We start from the raw sequence: 20,949 nt of genomic DNA, 5'->3' as shown, positions 1-20,949 counted from the left end.
TAATTAGGAGACCTCTATAACAACTGAGAGCTACAAATCAAAACTTCTATGGGTACAAATAAATGAAAACATACAGAGCACACCTCTTTACCACAGCATTACTTGGGAAGTAAAAGAACCCACTGTTTTAATCCTCTCTTAGTCCATGCCTGATGCCCTCTGGGATGAGAGGAAGAACTTCAGCAAAGACACGAATACCTTAACTTGCTTTTCCTTCTTTTTGCGCACTTCTTCCCATTCGTTGACAATTCTTCCCCAAAGAATCCAAGAGTCTTCTTCCAGGTGGCTGAGGTTGCTAGAGGCTGATGAACTTGATACAAGGGAGGAGCCACTGTTTCTTCTTGACCCATTTACAGATCTTAAAGACTTACTATCCGTCTCTAACAATCTAAAACACAAGTAAAAATTGCTCAAGATCTAATCTCACAGTGACACTAGATGAAATGATAATACTTAAGAGCAATTTAGCCACATTTAAAATACGCATAATTTTAATAATATTTGGTGGGCATCTACAAAATTAACTGCTAGATTTGTTCTACTAAGCAGAGCAATTTCAAAATTTGAAACAGAAAGTTAAATATTTAGTGCTATTAGTCCCGTCGTAATTTCCTTTCATCTCTACCAAAAATTCAGATTAGAAGTCTTCCAGGAGTTCCCGTCGTGGCACAGTGGTTAATAAATCCAACTAGGAACCATGGGGTTGCGGGTTTGGTCCCTGCCCTTGCTCAGTGGGTTAATGATCCGGCGTTGCCGTGAGCTGTGGTGTAGGTTGCAGACGCGGCTCGGATCCCGCGTTGCTGTGGCTCTGGCGTAGGCAGGTGGCTACAGCTCCGATTCGACCCCTAGCCTGGGAACCTCCATATGCCGCGGGAGCGGCCCAAGAAATAGCAACAACAACAAAAAGACAAAAAAAAAAAAAAAAAAAAAAAAAAGAAGAAGTCTTCTGGAGAGAAAGTGCTGGCAGGAGGCCGGGGGTGGCGGGGTGGACAGGTTCAGGAAAAAAGAAACTGTACTTGGAAGAAGTACAACGGATTCCAGGGAAGACTAATCCTATCATGTCTGCAATGTGTCTGGGGCTAAAAAAGGCAACACCACACAAATTAACCAAATCCCTTGTCCTTTTTTCATTTTGCTTCATCCATGCATAACTAATCTACCCAAATAAAAAATGCTTTGTTTGGTTCATGCAGCGTTTGTGTAAAAAAGTGAACAATTACTAATGCTAAAATCAGAAGATTTCAGGCGTTCCCTTGTGGCTCAGCAGGTTAAGGACCTACCACTGTGACTGCTGTGGCTCAGGTCTCTGCTGTGGTGCGGGTTCTATCCCTAGCCCAGGAAATTCCACATGCCCCCCTGCACACAAGAATTGGAAGATTTCATTTGTTTATATACACATACATTTATATTTATAGGGCAAAAGCAGGCCCTTATTCCTGCACAGGAACAACAAGGTGTAGGAGTGTAGGAGCTTCTTCCTTTATAAGAGAAAAGACTTTAATCCATTAACTCTCCATAACCCCTACTCTCCCCTAAACACTCAGGCCAGCCAATAGCTGTCATTTATCATTGGACGTGTACTTTTAAACTGAGACCTCTTCACTCTGAAGGCTCTGTTTTAGGTCTCCTCCTTATCTGTAGAAAGACAGGGTAAGATAATTTCAGGGAACATTTTATGATTCATTACAAAATCAAATCCATTATTTCTTTCACATGTACACAACCTATTAAAAAAAGCTGGAAAATGTGGCTCTATCATTATAAAGACGCAAACTATATGTCATTAAAATAAGGATCCTAAAACATCTTGTGTCGTTTGCACAGCTACTACTTTTCTTTCCAGTAACAGCTTTAGAAAATCATATGCTGGGAGTTCCCACTGTGGCTCAGCAGAAACAGATCTGACTAGTATCCATGAGGATGTGGGTTGGATCCCTGGCCTCGCTCAGTGGGTCGAGGATCCGGCGTTGCTGTGAGCTCTGGTGTAGGTTGCAGACGTGGCTTAGATCCCACGTTGCTGTGTCTGTGGTGAAGGCTGGAAACTGCAGCTCCAATTCTACCCCTAGCCTGGGAACTTCCATATGCAGCAGGTTTGGCTCTAAAAAGCCAAAAAAAAAAAAAAAAAAAAAAAAAGACAGAGAGAGAAAAGAAAGTCATCTGCTTAGACAAGAAAAGAAATGCTCCCAATACTAATTTATGATATATAAAAACTAATAAAGAAAAGGAACAAATGAGTCAAATTCTATTTAGTAGATTATAAAAACACCCTTTGCAGGCCAGATTTATAGCTTGCTGATCTTTATATCCCTGAGAGCATTTAACTGTGCAAAGTACATTGAACATGGACTAAACGGAAATAAAAACAAAACCTCCATTAAAAAAACTTTCAAATACCAGATACATCATATACAATAACACAATAATATAAACTGTATAAATTCTATCCTAATTTATGAGAATTTAATATTTTTTCACAGCAATGGTAAATTAAATAAAATGTCCCAAATGCTTCTAGAAACAAAAAAACTTATAAACAGCCAAATTCAGGGTCAACTATTTGCTATACATATTTTTTTTTTTTTTTTGTCTTTTTGCTATTTCTTGGGCCGCTCCTGCGGCATATGGAGGTTCCCAGGCTAGGGGTCGAATCGGAGCTGTAGCCACTGACCTACGCCAGGGCCACAGCAACGCGGGATCCGAGCCGCGTCTGCAACCTACATCACAGCTCACGGCAACGCTGAATCCTTAACCCACTGAGCAAGGCCAGGGGTCGAACCCACAACCTCATGGTTCCTAGTCGGATTCGTTAACCACTGCACCACGACGGGAACTCCCTGCTATACATATTTTTATCAGAAAAAAAAATCAGTGATAATGTTTTGCTTTAAATACTGTTTTTTTCATATTTATTATTTTAGTAAGTCCCTAATATGTCTTCTGGAAAAAATTCAGCATACGTATATAAGTAATTTTGCACATCATTTCTAAATCTTAAGAATTCTGAATGGAATACAGAAATAAACTTTACTGAAATAACCTGACTTAAGTTATTCATTTCACTTAATTATTCATTGAATGCTTGCTACACGCTAGCAAATAATTAAACTGCACCACTACTATTAATAGAGAGACATGCAATTAAGAAGAAAATAATGGTATTTCCTAAGTTAAATATAAATTTGGGATATAATGAGAAAAGCACCTAAACAGAAGGCTTTTTATTTTAGAGTCAGAAAGGTCTCAGAGATCCCCACATTGTAAACTTTTAGTATAAGCAGGAAAGCCAAGTGAATTCATGAATGGAATAGAGAAAAGGGTTAAGCAGTTCACCTTTAGAGGACAATGAAATAAACAACATACACAAATACACAAAATTTTAGGAAATATTTACAAATGAAATATTCCAATTAAAGACATGACATTAAATAATGTCAGATATTATCTCTGCCTTAATTCACATGATACACAAAAAATGACTCAAAATGGACAACAGGCCTGAATATAAAATCCACAACTATGAAACTCCTTGAAAAAAACAGGACGCACAACCCTGGAAAAGACAAAATTTGTTAACGGGACATAAACACTAACCATAAAAGAAAAAAATAATTAAAATACTATATTGGACTTGAAACTTACAAAGCTCTGCTCTTCAAAAGATACCATGAAGACAATGAATAGTAGGCCACAAATTGAGAGAACAGCATTGTCAACATGTGCATCTGACAAAAGGTGGGTATCCAGAATACATGAAAAACTCTTAAAATCAATAATTAAGAAGGCAAACAACACATTTGTTAAAAATGAATAAGAACTTAAACTGCCACTTTCCAAAACAAAACAGTCAAGTGGCCAACAAACAACAGAAAACATCTAACATCCTTAAGTCCCTAGGGAAACTCAAGTTTAAACCACACACTACATAGACATTAGAATGGCTACAATTCTAAAACTGGTCAGACCAAGTGTGGCCAAAGACGGGAGCGCTTTGACATACCCATGCCAGGAGTACGTAGCAGTTCAACCACCTGAACTGTTTGGCAATTTTCATATGACTCAGCCAGACAAATAAAAAAAACACATGTCCACAAAAAGACCTGCAATTCAAAGTTCAGGGAAGCTTTACTCATGACAGCCAAAGCCCAGAAACAACCCGAATATTCAGAAAAATAAATGGTCAAATTGTGATATATTCATTCATTGTAATATCACTCAGTAGTATATAGAAACTGCTGATACGTACATCAACATACATGAATCATTGGGATGAGTGAAAGAAGCCTGATGCAAAAGAATACATACCATAGGATTCCCCTTATAGGAAGTTCAAGAACAAGAATATCATAGAAGAAAAGCTTTCTTAATTACCAGGAGTTCCCACTGTGGCTCTGCGGGTTAAGAACATGACATAGCTTCTGTGAGGATGCAGGTTTGATCCCTGACCCCGCTCAGTGGGTTAAGGATCCAGTGTTGCTGCAAGCTGTGGCACAGGTCACAGATGCAGTTTGGATCTTGCATTGCCACAGCTCTGGCACAGGCTACAGCTGCAGCTCCCATTCGACCCCTGGCCCAGGAAATTCTGTAGGTATGGCCGAAAAAGAAAAAAAAATACAATACCAAAAGCACAAATGACAAGAATATACATATATATTTGATGAGTCTAATACATATTTATGATAATATTTATATTCACATATATCTCAGACTCATCAAAATTTTAAATGTTTTGTACCTCACTGAATGCCATCAAGAAAGTGAAGAGAAAACCCACAAAATGGGGAAAAATATTTGCAACCCATGAGATCTCTATATAGGATATATAAATAACTTATGATTCAGTAATAAAAAGGCAAACAAACCAATTTAAATAAAAATGGGCATTGAATAAGAATACAAAATTGTCCAAAGAGGAAATAACTATTAAAAAATAATAATAATAAATAATAAAATAGATTACAAAAATAAATAAATAAAATTCTCCAAAGATATACAGCCTGGCAATTCCTCAAATGGCTAAACATAGAATTACCATGTGAGCCAGCAATTCCACTCCTAGGTATATATTCAAAAGAAACAAAAATCTATGTCCACACAAAACTTACACAATGAATGCTCATGGCAGCCTTATCTATAATAGCCAAAACGTGGAAACAATCCAAATGTCCCCCAACTGCTGAATACATAAAAACACTGGTATATCCAAAAGGTGGAATATTATTCAGTCCTGAAAAGAAATGACGTGCGGATACATGCTACAACATGGATGAACCTAGAAAACACGACGCTAAGTGAAAGGAGCCAGTCACAAAAGGAAACATGCTGTATAATTCCATTTTTATGAAATGGCCAGAATTCAGAAAGTAGATTAGTTGTTGCTGAAGATGGGAGTCGGAGTGAGGGAACCAGGAAGGGCAGGCAGTGACTACTGATGGATATGCAGTTCCTTTTGGGGGTGATGACAAGGCTCTAAAACTGACCGTGGTGATGGTTGCACAACTCTGTGGGTACATGAAAAACCACTGAATTGTACACTTCGCACGGGTGAATTGCAACATATATGAATTACAGCTCAAAAAAGTTGTTATATAAAAAAAGAACACGCAAAATATACCCACAGCGATAAAAATCAGAAGAACGGTTTCAGAGGGTGGGGCTGCTAAAAGGGACACAAAGGAACTTTCTAGGATGACAGAAATCATCTGTGTTCCCGGGCGTGTGGACTTTACACAGGTGTACACATTTGTCAAAGTTCAAACTATGCATTTCTCCAATGCAAACTACAAACAACTTTATAGAAATTTATTAAAAATACTGCCACTGGTTAATGACATTGCAGGAAGTGAGAATTAGGTGAGAAACTCTTTTAATATTAGAAGCCCTTCAGAATATTTTTTAAACCCTGACTATTGCTATCATAGAAAAAGTGACTGTTCTTGAAATACGAAGCATACCCCTTCCATAAAGAAAGGAAGATATGGGAGTTCCCGTAGTGGCGCAGTGGTTAACGAATCCGACTAGGAACCATGAGGTTGCGGGTTCAGTCCCTGCCCTTGCTCAGTGGGTGAAGGATCCAGCGTTGCCGTGAGCTGTGGTGTAGGTTGCAGACTCGGCTCGGATCCCGCGTTGCTGTGGCTCTGGCGTAGGCCGGTGGCTACAGCTCCGATTCGACCCCTAGCCTGGGAACCTCCATATGCCGCGGGAGCGGCCCAAGAAATAGCAACAATAACAACAACAACAAAAAAGACAAAAAGACAAAAAAAAAAAAAAAAAAAAAAAAGAAAGGAAGATATGAACACTACTTCCTTCCTTTTTTTCAAAATTGGTCATTCTACCAAATTTTAGAACTTTCTAAGGAAAATCTTTAGAATTGTTTTCCAACGCTATGGATAGAATGAAGAAGTCCTTCTGTCTGAGAGAACTGGATTTTCCAGAAGTAATACTTGTATTGATACTATCAAATCTCTCCCCATTAGCTACTTAGTCATGGTATATAAGAAAAAGAATTTATATACTCATTAAGAATATGTAGACGCTACAGAATGTGTACTTATAACCATCTATTTTTATTCTTTTTTGGTAAAAACAGTGAATTAAAAAACAAAAACAAAAACTCAGGAAGACTAGACAGGTTGCCACCTGGTTTCAATTCGATTAGAATACTCTTGACTTGGTAGTAGAGGCACACTGCCTGAATATGCCAAGTGTTTCCAAAGACTTCTCCTGGCAGCTGAGACTGAGAAAATGCAATACAGCATTATTCACAGGTTCATGGGCTAGTGAGAAGTCTATTCAAAATTTATTCATTTATTTTCCTCTTCCCAGAGCACATGGGTTCACTGCCACTGCCCTACATGGATTTACTTTAAAAAAAAAAAAAAAAGTAAACTACTTTCTCACCCCATCATAATTCCCTTACGACTAATATAAGAAGAAATTTATCAAATCAAGGGAAAAGAACACTGGCCCAGTAGGAAGACTGTATGCTATAATAAAGGCATTCTCCAGGAGGCACGAGTGGCCTGCTGCTTTACAATAATCAGAAGCTCAACTTTATTCCCCCCAAATTGCCTAAGACTAAGACATCAGAGACTGGATCCCTACTAAGGGAGGAATACCCAGTCCTCAGCCTCCCAGCTAAGCAACCCCGAATTTCTGCAGCTCCAGCTCTAAGGGCTGCATTCAACACGGCTGCAGCTCCCCATTTTCCGAGGTGGGGGCGCTCAAGCCAATCATCGGCTGGACTTGGAGCCGTGTCGAGGATGGGGTGCCGGGGATGGGAAGAGTCCAGGACTGTTTGTTTGCAGAAGCTTAGCATATGCAGCAGCGAGAAAGCATTTCCAGCTCCCTAGCTGAGAGGACCCGGGACTAAAGTGAGAACAAGGGAACAGGCCACAGAGACAGGAATCGGGACCTTTGGGTCTTATCTTAGAGGGATTACTACCTTCACCAAATCCTAGCGACCAAGAACCTTCTCCTCACCCAGGGGCTGCCCATCTGAGTGCGGAGAATGGTAGAATGCACACTTCATGATTAGACAGTCAAGAGGAAAAGAGTCGCTTATGGACGGCAACATGTATGTGACTAACACGGAAGGAAAAAAATCTCTCTAGAATTATGATTGAAAAATACAAAGGAGGAAAAGAAAAAAAATGGGTTCTCTTTTGGGTATTTGGGGGATTTATCTGTGTAGATAAGAAGTACGGCAGTTGAAGAGTCTACAGATGGAAATGTGGCAGTTATCTGACAAACTTTTTGACTATCCTGTTGTACTCAGTAGAAGGCTTCCCTATGGACAGCAGAACTAAGAGGAGGATACAGCAGCAACAGGTCAACCTGCCATTTGGGAATGTGTACACTGCTAAGATCGTTTATGAAGAGCTACGGAAGGATGTAAGAAAGCTAAGGAAGAAAACTGCTATGTGAGAAAAACACTTGGAAAACGAAATACACTGGCACTTATTGCAGAGGGAGCAGCTTTTCAAATGAAGGGTTCAAACGCCTCCCGTAACGTTACACCAAACAGGATATGAGTGTGCTGGAAGACAGACAGCAGCTTGCTAACCAAGAGAAGGCAAATCGACAGCAACAGGACACATGCCTGACTCACAGAGGAGTCACGCTGGCACATCAACACCATCACGCACATACACATGCCTCTGGAGCCACAGAAACAGAGAAAGGAGAAACAAGAGGAAGACAGGGAATTGGCACAGAAAGCAACTCACGGACAACTCAGGAGGGAACTGCCTGGATGAGAAAAATCTCTCCAGTTCTGAAAGCACAGGGTTTGCCTTTGCTTTTGATTCTTTAAGATGAGGTCTCAGAGAAGGTGAGTGCCCGAGTCTCGCAGCCTCCTCTCAAAAATTCTGATGGTTTAGTGAGTGCTTTCTACAGACATTCCAGACAGAAAGCACAGCAAACTTAACTTCTCAGCTCCCCTAATATAAAAAGAGACTATGTGAAAAAGACAGTTGCAGCAGAAAGAGTAATATAATAAATTCCTTTTTTAAGGGCCGTACCCGCGACATATGGAGGTTCCCAGGCTAGGGGTCTAATCATAGCTGCAGCTGCCAGCCTACACCACAGCCACAGCAACGCCAGATCCGAGCTGCATCTGCAACCTACACCACAGCTCACGGCAACACTGGATCCTTAACCCACTGAGCAGGGTCAGGGGTCGAACCTGAAACCTCATGGTTCCTAGTCAGACTAGTTTCCGCTGCGCCACGACGGGAACTCCTACAATAAATTCTTTTAATTAATCACATCATGAAATTCCTCAAGAAATCAGACAATTGATAAAACATTTAAAACCCCCAAAAAGAAAGAGAATAAAGAGTTCAAGTGAGGACCTAAAGGTCTCTCTTATGATTTTAATACAAACCCCTTATATAATTTCAAAAGTTCAAATACCCAATTTTAAGGTACAAAGAAATAGTTGCAATTAATTTTAGTATTTTATCAAATATAGCCAAAATATCACTTTAGGATATAATAAAAAAAAAAATTTTTTTTTTTAATCTTTTTAGGGCTGCACCTGCGGCATATGGAGGTTCCCAGGCTAGGGGTCTAATTGGAGGTATAGCCACTCGCCTATGCCAGAGCCACAGCAATGCCAGATCCCAGCCGAGTCTGCGACCTACACCACAGCTCAGGGCAACGCCGGATCCTGAACCCACTGAGCGAGGCCAGGGATCAAACCCACAACCTCCTGGTTCCTAGTCAGATTCGTTAACCACTGCGCCACGACGGGAACTCCCCCAATTTTTTAATTAATGAGATATTCTTTTTTTTTTTTTAATCAGTTCTTCAAAATCTGGCATATATTTTACTCTGACAACATATCACAATTTAGACCAGCCGTTTCAGGCGTTCAGTTGTCACATATTGCTAATGGCCTTCACACTGGAAGCACAGACGTGGATATGCTGGGAGGACACAACGATACCTCAGTTAAGGTTTCAAAGATGCCTGCTTACCATATTTTTTTAAAAGCCAACATGTAAAATACATTTCCATTTCCTCATCCTCATACTTCACCCCCTAAATCTGCTAAAAAGGAAACTCTGGTTGTAACAGAACGTACAAGGACACAACCACGGCAGGGGTGCCAACCCTTTCAAACACACAAGGAATAGCCCGTTCAAGACTTAAATTGGTACGATCCCCCCCTTAATTAAAATGCACTGCTGTTACACTTGAACCTTACCTTTGTAAATTCATCTCCACCAAAGCCTTTGTATTTTCAAAACGAAAAACACATTTAAACGCAGAAAAAAAACAGCTCTCCCATTTCAACGTCAAGCTATCAATTATTAACTTTCATCAGACAGATCTCCGGCATTGCGCTGAACTATTTCTTCACATCTTTCTGGGGTTGCCACATGCACGGATTTTTAAAAAGTGATAACTTCAGTAAAACTACGAGGAGGAGAGTCAGTTTCTTATGGAATTTGATATTTTATTTCTTAAATTTTAATTTCCTAAAATACCGCCATTTTTATAACTTTTTTTTTTTTTTTCTTTTTTTGTCTTTTTGCCTTTTCGAGGGCCGCTCCCGAGGCATAAGGAGGTTCTCAGGCTAGGGGTCGAATCAGAGCTGTAGCCACCGGCCTACACCACAGCCACAGCAATACGGGATCCGAGCCGCGTCTATGACCTACACCACAGCTCACGACAACGCTGGATACTTAACCTACTGAGCAAGGCCAGGGATCGAACCCGCAACCTCATGGTTCCTAGTCGGATTTGTTAACCACGGCACCACTACGGGAACTCCTATTTTTATACTTTCTGAATCAAAGAGAGTTCAACAACAGAATCAGAGATTCATCTATACTTGGGGAAGAGAAGAAAAAAATCCTAAATAAAAGCATTTCCCCTGTTACAAGTAATAATGGATCTGGTAATTTTTGCTTTAGATATATAACTTGCATATCTAAATTACAAACCACAGAAGTGGTCAGAGTTATTAAGTTATTATTATTGCAGTTTCTCCTTGGACTTGACACAGCGGAGGGGGACTGGAGCAGAACAGGGGGAGGAGAGCTAAACCTCAGTGTCTGTCATTTCATTTTTTTATTTTTTTTTATTTCATTTTTATTTTTTTTTTTTTTATTATTTTTTTTTTTTTTTTGTCTTTTTGCTATTTCTTGGGCTGCTCCCGCGGCATATGGAGGTTCCCAGGCTAGGGGTCCAATCGGAGCTGCAGCCACTGGCCTACGCCAGAGCCACAGCAACGCGGGATCTGAGCCGCGTCTGCAACCTACACCACAGCTCACGGCAACGCCGGATCGTTAACCCACGAGCAAGGGCAGGGACCGAACCCGCAACCTCATGGTTCCTAGTTGGATTCGTTAACCACTGCGCCACGACGGGAACTCCTGTCATTTCATTTTTTATTAAAGTCAGAAAGATGTATTTTTCTACCAGGACTGTTATCCTAAGCACAACAAAATGTCACGACATTTATTAGCCCTTCTCTACACATAAATCCTTCCAAAGACTCTGGGTTTGAACGTGGTTTCTTTAAAAAAAAAAAAAAAAAAAAAAAAAAGAGGGAGAGAGAGGGCGGGAGACCCAAAGTGTGAACTCAAAAAAGGACAAAGTTTTGAGTAATTTCACACAAGAACAAAGGGTGAAAACCTTCTGCTGCTTTTAGTTCTTCAAAGTCTTACTGGTCAAAATCTCTGCTCTAGACATTTAAAAACACCTCTAGTAATTATTATTTGTTAAAATAAACTCCAAGCACATCTAATGTTCTGGAATAAACTGTGAATGACTTGGAAAAAAGTCCATCTACACACATACACACTCATAACAATTAATACAGTGCCTTGAATATTTCAGTTATGATTTATCATAACCATAAAAATAAATTAAATTTTGGTTACTTACAAAGTCAGCACCAAAAGGTTTTTTTTTTTTTTTCTTTCTTTTTTCTTTTTACAGCCACACCTGCTGCACGTGGAAGCTCCCAGGTCAAAAGTCAGTTTAGTGAGGCCAGGGATCAAACCCACATCCTCATGGAGACTATGTCAGGTTCTTAACCCAGTGAGCCGCAACAGGAACTCCCAAAAGTTATCTCTTGTGCAAATTCTTTTCCGTATAAGAAACAATTCAAAACTGACAAATACTTTACCTCCTCCAACACTGTTGGTAAGGGCTTTCCTTTGCTGGCCCTGCCCTGGCTTCAGGTTCTACGCCATGCCTCCCTCTGCTCCGTTCTACTGGGCCCATCATTTCCTCTCCTGGGAGCTCCATTTGCTCAGAACTGCCTTCACACGACCCGACACTCCACTTCGCTCTTCCATGACCCTCTTCCAAATTCATCTGACCCAAGAAACTTGGCCAATCTACACATTACACTAGAAAGCTGTCTCCTCCCGAAACTTCAGCTACAAGACTGTGCTCTAAATCTTTCACATGTAGTAAATAAGAAAAGCGGCAAAAAGTTGAAACCAATACACACAAAGCCCACATAAAGTTATCATTATACGCCACACTAAGCTTTCTATCTTACTCCTCAAATGCTGAGAATCACCACCACCCCCTGGAAAAAAACAAACAAACAAACAAACAAAAAAAAACCTTTAAAAGTACTCGCCAAGAAATGAGGAGCAGAAGGGGGCATTTCCTATTGCCAGGTTTGTGTGGGCTAACAGTAAGTCCCCTTCCAGAGGTTCATTTGGGTCAGGTTCAAAATCTCTGGCTCATAAATTCTATTTCCAGGGAATTTCTTTTCATGCCTCTATTTTTTGTCTCCCTGTCAACAGGAAGGGACCAAACCTGATGACAAGTCCTTTTAGAACAAAATTTTCAACAACTATCTCAACAATAATTTTTTTTTATTTTAAAACTTAAGCAGAGCAGCGGTAACATTCAGAATATTCTGAATGTTATGGTGTCCCAATATATGGTATTAACTCCTAAATCTAACTGTCAATAACAAGTCTATTTTTCTAATCTTACTCAAGCTTCTTCCTCTCCGCAAAAGAAAAAGTAAAATCCTATAAAAAATTACTTCATTACAGCCACGATGGAGCAACAGAAACTAGATTTACCTCCCCCTCCGCCGGAAATAACCAAAAAAGAATAGACACATATATGAACTATATGAAGATAATGTTTCTTTAGGACTGTGGACAACAGGCAGCAATGGAGAGCAATCCCTGAAACGCAGAAGGTAAGTGAGATAAGTCCTGTGACTACCGTCTTACCCGCCTCGAGAGCGTTTCCAGGCCCCAGCATGGGTGGGGAACATTCCACAGAACCCAGCACACTTCCTCCATCGGTAACTATGGTGAGGGCCTGAGGTGCCCAAGGCGGCTAGAGTCCAAGGGACCGAGTACCAGAAAGGTAGCAGGTACACAAATAAAATCTCCAGAGACTGACAAAGGATACCCATGCAGTATTCCACCGGGAGCTGATCAGCACCTGTCTAAGAAAACAAGCCAAGGCAAGAGAAAACACCACCAGGAAAGGTCAGATTTCCTGGTGGCCACCAGCACAGAGGGCCGGGAATAGCATCTGTCCCCACTGGTCAGAACCGAGAATGCACACTGGAGCGGGCACAAAGGGGCTCCTCCAGCACACACCCTTCCCAAGCAACTTACTGCACTCCTAAGCAAAGCTCAAGAAGACTTACGGAAAGACAGCAGAGCCAAGCAAGGTGACATTCACAACACGAGACACCCAGTCAAATATTAGCAGGCTTGCAAAGGAACCGAAAATATAACCAACGAGAAGACAAAGCAATCAATCAAAAGCAAACTGGTGTCGACAGAATTACCACACAAGGCCATTAAGTAACTAAGACTGTTATTTCTGGAGTTTCCGTCGTGGCGCAGTGGTTAACGAATCCGACTAGGAACCATGAGGTTGCGGGTTCGACCCCTCGCCTTGCTCAGTGGGTTAAGGATCCGGCGTTTCCCTGAGCTGTGGTGTAGGTTGCAGATGCGGCTCGGATCCTGCGTCGCTGTGGCTCTGGCGTAGGCCAGTGGCTACAGCCCCGATTCCACCCCTCGCCTGGGAACCTCCATATGCCGAGGGAGTGACTCCGAAAAAGGCAAAAAGACCAAAAAAAAAAAAAAAAAAATAAGACTGTTATTTCTGTATGTTCAAAACTTAAGTAGAGACATAGAAAGAGCACCAGGTTCCAGCTTCTAGAGATGAACCATGTGAGAGACGCAAGTACACCGCATGGGCTGAATGGCAATCACACGGCAGACGACAACACAGAGATCGTGAACACACAGCAATAAAAATTCTCCCCAAAACTGAACTCACAATCAGTGAGCTGCGGAACGACTTCAAGAGGACGAATATTTCTGTAATTAGAGTCAGTGAGGAGGAGGAAAGAACCAAAAAAATCTGAAGAAGAAAACGGTTGACAAGTTTCCAAATTTGAAGACAACTCTAAGTCTACAAGAATGTCAACAAAATGTGAAGGTAAGAAACATGAAGAAAACTACGAGAAGGTACCTCAGAATCAAATGGCTTAAAACCAGGAATAGAGAAAAAATCTGAAAAGATACAGAGGGGGAGGGAACAGAGACAAGGACTGTGTCAGACCCCCTGGTGTGAACAATGTAAGAAAGAAGTCAGCAAAACATTATTAAAGTCCCGAAAGGAAGGGAAAAAACTGTCAATCTAGACTCCCAGACTCAGGGAAAATGTCTTTAAAAGACAAAGGTGAGGGTTCCACCGTGGCTCAGTAGGTTAACCATCCAGCCTGTCTCCACAGAGGTGCCAGTTCCACCCCTGGCCGAGCACAGTGGGTTCAGGACCAGGTGCTACTACAGCTCCGAGCAGGCAAATGAAGACTCAGACACAGAGGAGCGGCCCACACCACATGAAATATTAAAGTTCTCCAGGCAGAAGGAAAATTATATCACTTAGAAATCTGGAGCTAAAGAAAGCACCAGAAATATAAGGACTTTTTTCTCATTATTTCAACATCAATTAAAAAATAATTGATTGTTGGGAGTTCCCACTATCGCACAGTGGGTTAATGATCTGGATGGTCTCAGGCATTGCTGCTTTGATCCCTGGCCCAGTACAGTGGGTTAAGGAGCCAACGTTGCTGCAGCTGTGGCACAGGTCACAGATGTGGCTTAGATTTGGTCCCTGGCCTGGGGCCTTCCATACGCCACAAGCGCAATCCAAAAAGAAAAAAAAAGAAAAAAAAAAAAAAAGATAATTGTTGAAGCAAAAATAATACGGAAGTACAGAGTTTATAACATATACCAAAGTAAAATGCGTGGGGAGTTCTCATGTGGCACAGTGAGTTAAGGATCCAGCACTGCCACTGCAGCAGCTTGGGTCACTTCTGTGGCACAGGTTTAACCCCTGGCCTAGGAACTTTGACATGCCACTAACACAGCCAAAATAAAATAAAATAAAATAAAATGAATGATAAAACTAGCACAAAGGACTGAAGAGGAGAAATTACAATGTATTATTCTAAGTTCTTACGCTACATGTGAAGTGGTATGAGATCCCTTGAAGGCGCAATGTGCCAAGTTAAAGATGTATACTATGAACCCTAAAGCAACCACCAAAATAACAAAGTTATAGTGAGTTAAAGATGTATACTATGAACCCTAAAGCAACCACCAAAATAACAAAGTTATAGTGAATAAATCAACGAAAGACAAAACAGAATTATAAATATCAGTCAAAAGGCAGAAAATCAGGAGTTCCTGTTATGGCACAGCAGAAACGAATCTGACCAGGAACCATGAGGTTGCAGGTTCGATCCCTGGCCTCGCTCAGGGGGTTAAGGATCCAGTGTTGCCATAAGCTGTGGTATCGGTTGCAGACATGGCTCGGATCTGGCGTTGCTGTGGCTATGGTGTAGGCTGGCAGCTGTAGCTCTGATTAGACCCCTGGCCTGGCAATCTCCATATGCTGTGAGTGTGCCCTAAAAAGCAAAAAAAAAAAAAAAAAGGGCAGAAAATTAAAAAATAAAGAATAGCAAAACAAAATGACAAAATAAACATAACCATCAGTGATTACATTAAATGTAAATGATCTATTTGTTCAAAACCTGAAACACACGATGTTAACTAAAAGAAGCCAATCACAAAATAGTACTGATGAAATGTCCAGAAGAGGCAAATCCACAGAGACGGAAAATAGATTAGTGGTGACCAGCAGCCAGAGGAGGGAAGAAAGGGAAGACTAACAAAGGTCAAGTTTTTGGGGGCGTCAGAAAAATGTTCTGAAACTGGATAGTGGCAATCATTGCACAAATCTGTGAAGGCACTAAAAACCCACCAAATGGTACACTTTGAAAGGGTGGATTTTATAGTATGTGAATAATTAAAAGCACGATAACAGTAAAACTACCGAGAAAAGGTCCTGAAATAATAAGCATATACGTTCTCAGATCCAGCCCTGCAAGACCGCTCTAATCCTCACTTCACCCCACAAGGAGTGAGGGTGTGATTTGCTTTGGCCGATGTAAGCTGAAGTTACACGGGCCACTCCCTAGCAGATGTCTGAAGATATGTTTCCACCGCATCTATTTTCCGTTTGCCATGAGTCTGGTCTTTGGTCCAGAGGTGAGGAAGTGTGAGGCAAGCAGGTACTCAGCCCGAAGTCTGAGATGATGTGAATGTGAGCAAGAAATAAAATTTTGCCACTCGGACTGTTTTTAAGTGATGTAATTACCTCAATTATACAATGAAGATTGTCAGACTGTATTTTTTGTGTGTGTCTTTTTGTCTTGTTAGGGCTGCACCCACGGCATATGGAGGTTCCCAGGCTAGGGGTCCAATCGGAGCTGTAGCTGCCAATCCACGCCACAGCCACAGCAACGAGGGATCTGAGCCTCTCTGCGACCTACACCACAGCTCATGGCAACGCCGGATCCATAAGCCACTGAGCAAAGCCAGGGATCAAACCCGCGTCCTCATGGATGTCAGCTGGGTTCACTAACCACCAAGCCATGACAGGAACTCCCTGTCAGACTGTATTTTTAAAAGCACTTATATACTGCCAAATTGACCAGGGATAATGAGAGCATTTTACAACAGGACATAACAATTCTACATATTTACATAAATAATAATATAACTTCAAATTATATGAAACAAAGACTGATAAAATTTAAAGAGAAATAAATCCATAATAACAATTGGAAATTTCAATATTCCTCTCTCCTTATCTGATATAAGACAAGAGAAAACGAGCAAGATACAGTAGACTTGAACAACACTATCAATCAGTTGAATTGATTAACATTTATAGCATACTCCACCAAACAACAGCTGAATACAAAAATCTTCTCAAGTGCACATAAAACATTTATCAAAACACACCATACTCAAGATGTGGTAAATTTAAAGAGTGCAGGGCTTGAGGAGAAATGTACTGCACTACACGCATGCTAGAAAGGAAAAATCACAAAGACATTACAAGGACACAAGACATTACAGATAAGGTCCAAGGTATCAGAAGACAACCACAGATCAATTTCCCTCCGGAACACAGATGCAAAATTCAAAAAAAAAAAAAAAAAAATCAGCCCATCAAATCTAACAATATTTTATAAAGACAATATGTAATGACTAAGTGGGGTTTATCTCAGGAATGCAAAGTTGGTTTTAACATTCAAAAATCAATGTGATTTGTCATATTAAACTAAAAGAGGAAACTACATGATCATTTGACTATATTTAGAAAAAGCATTTGACAAAATCCAACACCTACTTCTTATAAATTCTCAGTAAATGAGAAATAAAAAGGAATGTCCTCAATCTGATAAAAAATCATCACAAAATCATCTAAAAAAACCCACAATCAGCTTCTACAATTTAATGCTTCCCCCCTAAGATGAGGACAACAAGGCTAACCATCACTTTAACACAAATTTGTACTACAATAAAGGCAAGAAAAAGAGATAAACTGCATCCATACTGTAAAGACAGACATAAAAGTGCTTTTATTCAGAGACCACATGCCCGTTTATGTAGAAAATCTAATGGCATCTAAAAAAAAAAACAAAAAACAAACAAAAAAACCCATGAAACCTACCAGAACAAGTGAATTAGCAAAGGAGCAAGATATATGAACAACGAAAGAAAAATGACTATATTTCTATATGGTAGCAATGAACAATCAAAAATTAAATTGTAACATGCACAAGTAATAAGTAAATGAGAAATGCTTTGTGTGCATGGGTAGAAGGCAATACTAAGAGGGATTCAACACCGTTCTGATCAAAATCTCAGCAAGTGTTTTTGTACAAATTACTTGATGTAAAATTCACATGGGAATGCTAAGGACCAAAAATAAGCAAAAGAAGATGGAAGATTAACACAATCTGATTTCAAGACTTATTCTAAAGGTACAATAATCAAGGCAGCGTCATATTGGCATTAAGGTAGACAGATCAATGGAACAGAAAGAGAGTCCAGAAACAGGCACATACATATACAGACACCTGATTTTTCGACAAAAGTAATTAAGTGGAGAAAGGATAGTCTTTTCAACAAAGACAATTCAACATGCATATTCAAAAACTGCACTTTGATCTAAACTTTAATATAAAAAAATTAACTCAAAATTGATTACAGTAAATGTAAAACATTTTAAAGATATAAAACTCCTCTAACACCGGAGTCAATCTACATGACACTGAATCATCAAATGCACAGTCCATAAAAGGACAATTTCAAATTGGACTTAAAATTTACAACTTTTGTTCTTCAAAAGATACTGCTAAAAGAATGAGAGGCCACACATTGCAAAAAAATATTTGAAAAGCATGTATCTAGATAAAGGACTTACACCCAAAATATACAAAGAAAGAACTCCTAAAACGCAGTAAGAAAGCAAACAACCTAATTTTCTAAATGGGCAAAAATTTCAAGCAGACATATAATCAAAGATGATACATCACGGCAAATCAGCACATAAAAAATGCTCAAAACCATAGGGAAATGCACATTAAAACCACAGGATATGAATACCTATCAGAATGGCTAAAATTAAAAAGATGGACTGTACCAAGTATTGGTAAGGATATAGAAGAACTGAAATGTTCATATACTGATGACCAAAGTGAAAACCTATAGGCCCTTTGGAAAACAGTTCGACAATTAAATTTTACCTACTATATCAACCAGCCACTCCATTCCTAAGTATTTGCCCAGGAGAAGTTAAAGCAAAGGTTTGTACACAAATGTTTACAGTATTTCACAAGAACAGGTGCGTAGGTAAACTGTGACATATGCATACAAGGGAACACTACAAAGTAATAAAAAGGAATGAACTACGTTACAACACAGATGACACTCAAAACAATTATACTAGTGAAATAACTCATTAAAAAGGAGTATATACCGTATGATTTCATGGCTATACCACTAATTCATCCTAAATTGAATTATTCTACAGCCTAATCAAAAGGGACTGTTTAGAGAGTTGAAAAATAAAAATGGCAGTTTTATTTCTCTTAATTTTTTTTCTAAAATTCAGGAGGAATTTAGAGAATTTGCCATATTAAGAAAATAAATATCTATAGCTATCTGAGCCGAAGAAAATTTTAGTCCAACTTTAGTTTTAAGACCAACTCTTCCAAAAAAAGACTCGAATACTTTTGTTAAGTAATTTTGATAAACAAGGAGCCAAAAACTAGAAAATAAACTTTTTTTCTTTTGGCCACATCTGCGGTATCTGGAAGTTCTAGAGCCAAGTATCAGACCCAAGCTGTTGCAGTGACAATGCTGGATCCTTATCCTGCTGCACCACAAGAGAATTCTGAAAATAAACATTTTTTTGGCTGTGCCCATGGCATGTACAAGTTCCTGGGCCAACGATGAAACCTGTGCCACAGCAGCGACCAAAACTGCTACAGTGACAATGCCAGATCCTAAACCTACTGCCCCACAAGAGAACTCCTCAACCTTCTTACTCTGAGCAAATATTTAAAATTTTGATTATGGCATATATATGTATATATATATAAGAAAAGTTGAGTCCGAATGATAATGAGAGAGAGAGAAGCTGAGCAACGTCACTCACCTATTTTGTTCCTCCAGTTTAGCCAGGAGTTCTAAGTCGTCTGGACTCAGCTGAGACGGGGAAGACGGTGACAGGGCTGGCGTCGACAGCGTGGTAGATGAGGATGTGGTGTGTAACGAAGCAGATGGACTGGCCACCTGGCTGGCCATCTGACTGACTGTATGTGATACTGTGTTCTTCACCCATGAGAGAGTAGAGCTCAACTTTTCTGCAACCTTGTCTGTCGCCACCTGAGAATAAAAACAGAAGTTGCATATATTTCAGTTTTATTGTATGCATTTCCTAGAACTCAATAATTCACGTAAGGTTTACTTAAGAACCATCACCAAAATCCTCTGACTTAATAAAGGTAAAGCCTGTTTTAGCAATGATTGTCCTAACACACAGCTTTTAGAAACTCGGTTCTGCAACATAAACAAATAGAATAGTGTTTTCTAAACTATAGGTTAAATCCATTAGGGAGTAACACAATCCATTTCATAGGTAATGCTAATTTTTTTATTTTTAATGAAAAGGAGCAGAAAGTGTCAATAAAGATACGCTGTCCCACAAAATTTTCATCTCAGTTACATGTATGTATTAAAACTATGTCCTACATGTATGTGCAGATGTGTTCAGTTGGGATATGAAATATATCCTTTATTTGGGTTGTAGTCAAAAACATATGAAAGTCAAGGAACTGAAACATGTCCTTTAGGTGATGAGAATAGGGAAATTCCATAACACGACCAACAATTCAATAAAAACTGGGCTTAGCACAAATAAGATGAAATGAGACTCATGATATGTCTTCAAACCACCAAGGAATATTTTCATAGAAGAGGATCCAGTTCTAGAAGAACAAAATTACGATAAAGGACTGAGAGCATTTCAGAGCACAATTTTCAAACAGAATGAGTCAGAAATAGAATGGAATTCCCAGAAAGAACAGACCTTCTCTACAAATAGCTACAATTAGGAAGCAATTACAAGAGCCCAAAGTCGAGTTGGTTGAAAATGAGTTTCTATTGCGAGGGCTAGAAAGGCCTTTAAAATCCCTCCCATCTCTAAGATTCAATGAACTATACAAATGCCTATAAATTCCTCATAAATCTTGCCAACCCCTTAAGCAAATATGCCTACAGCAAATTCAGTTGAAAGGCAAGACATACACAAGTAATATTCAAACAGGCATTATCATTTCAGGAATGAAAAATAAGGGGAACAATAACCCTATTTGAATATCTATGTAAAACGAAGCATTCTTGATATGAGTTTACAAAAACAAGGTATATAGCAGGTTGTTCAAAGAATTGTAATTTTTTAAAACTATCTCAAAAGAGTTTCTTTTGTTTGTTTGTTTGTTTTGTCATTTTTAGGGCCGCACCCTCTGCATATGGAGGTTCCCAGGCTAGGGTCCGATTGGAGCTACAGCTG

The 20,949-nt window shown here is 39.7% G+C and overlaps 1 protein-coding gene across 14 annotated transcripts in view; it reads right to left on the bottom strand.

Moving 5' to 3' along the window:
- The window catches only part of EVI5 (ecotropic viral integration site 5), a 232,808-nt gene that overhangs the window by 131,881 nt on the left and 79,978 nt on the right, over positions 1-20,949 (bottom strand). For 12 of the 14 annotated variants that reach the window (XM_021090208.1, XM_021090210.1, XM_021090214.1 and 9 more), the window contains exons 2-3: positions 19,534-19,763; positions 199-388 (exon numbers count right to left, since the gene is read on the bottom strand). In XM_021090208.1, coding sequence (XP_020945867.1) covers positions 199-388; positions 19,534-19,682 — 339 coding nt within the window. In that variant the 5' untranslated portion in view covers positions 19,683-19,763. Of the gene's footprint in view, positions 1-198; positions 389-9,709; positions 10,033-19,533; positions 19,764-20,949 lie in introns of those variants that run through there. The other 2 variants (XM_021090219.1, XM_021090221.1) reach the window with 2 other exon arrangements.

Source organism: Sus scrofa, chromosome 4 (assembly GCF_000003025.6).
Source record: "Sus scrofa isolate TJ Tabasco breed Duroc chromosome 4, Sscrofa11.1, whole genome shotgun sequence".
In the NCBI taxonomy this organism is placed as follows: Eukaryota; Metazoa; Chordata; class Mammalia; order Artiodactyla; family Suidae; genus Sus; species Sus scrofa.
Note: the sequence above shows the minus strand (reverse complement) of the source record. Positions and strands in the feature narration are given on the sequence as shown.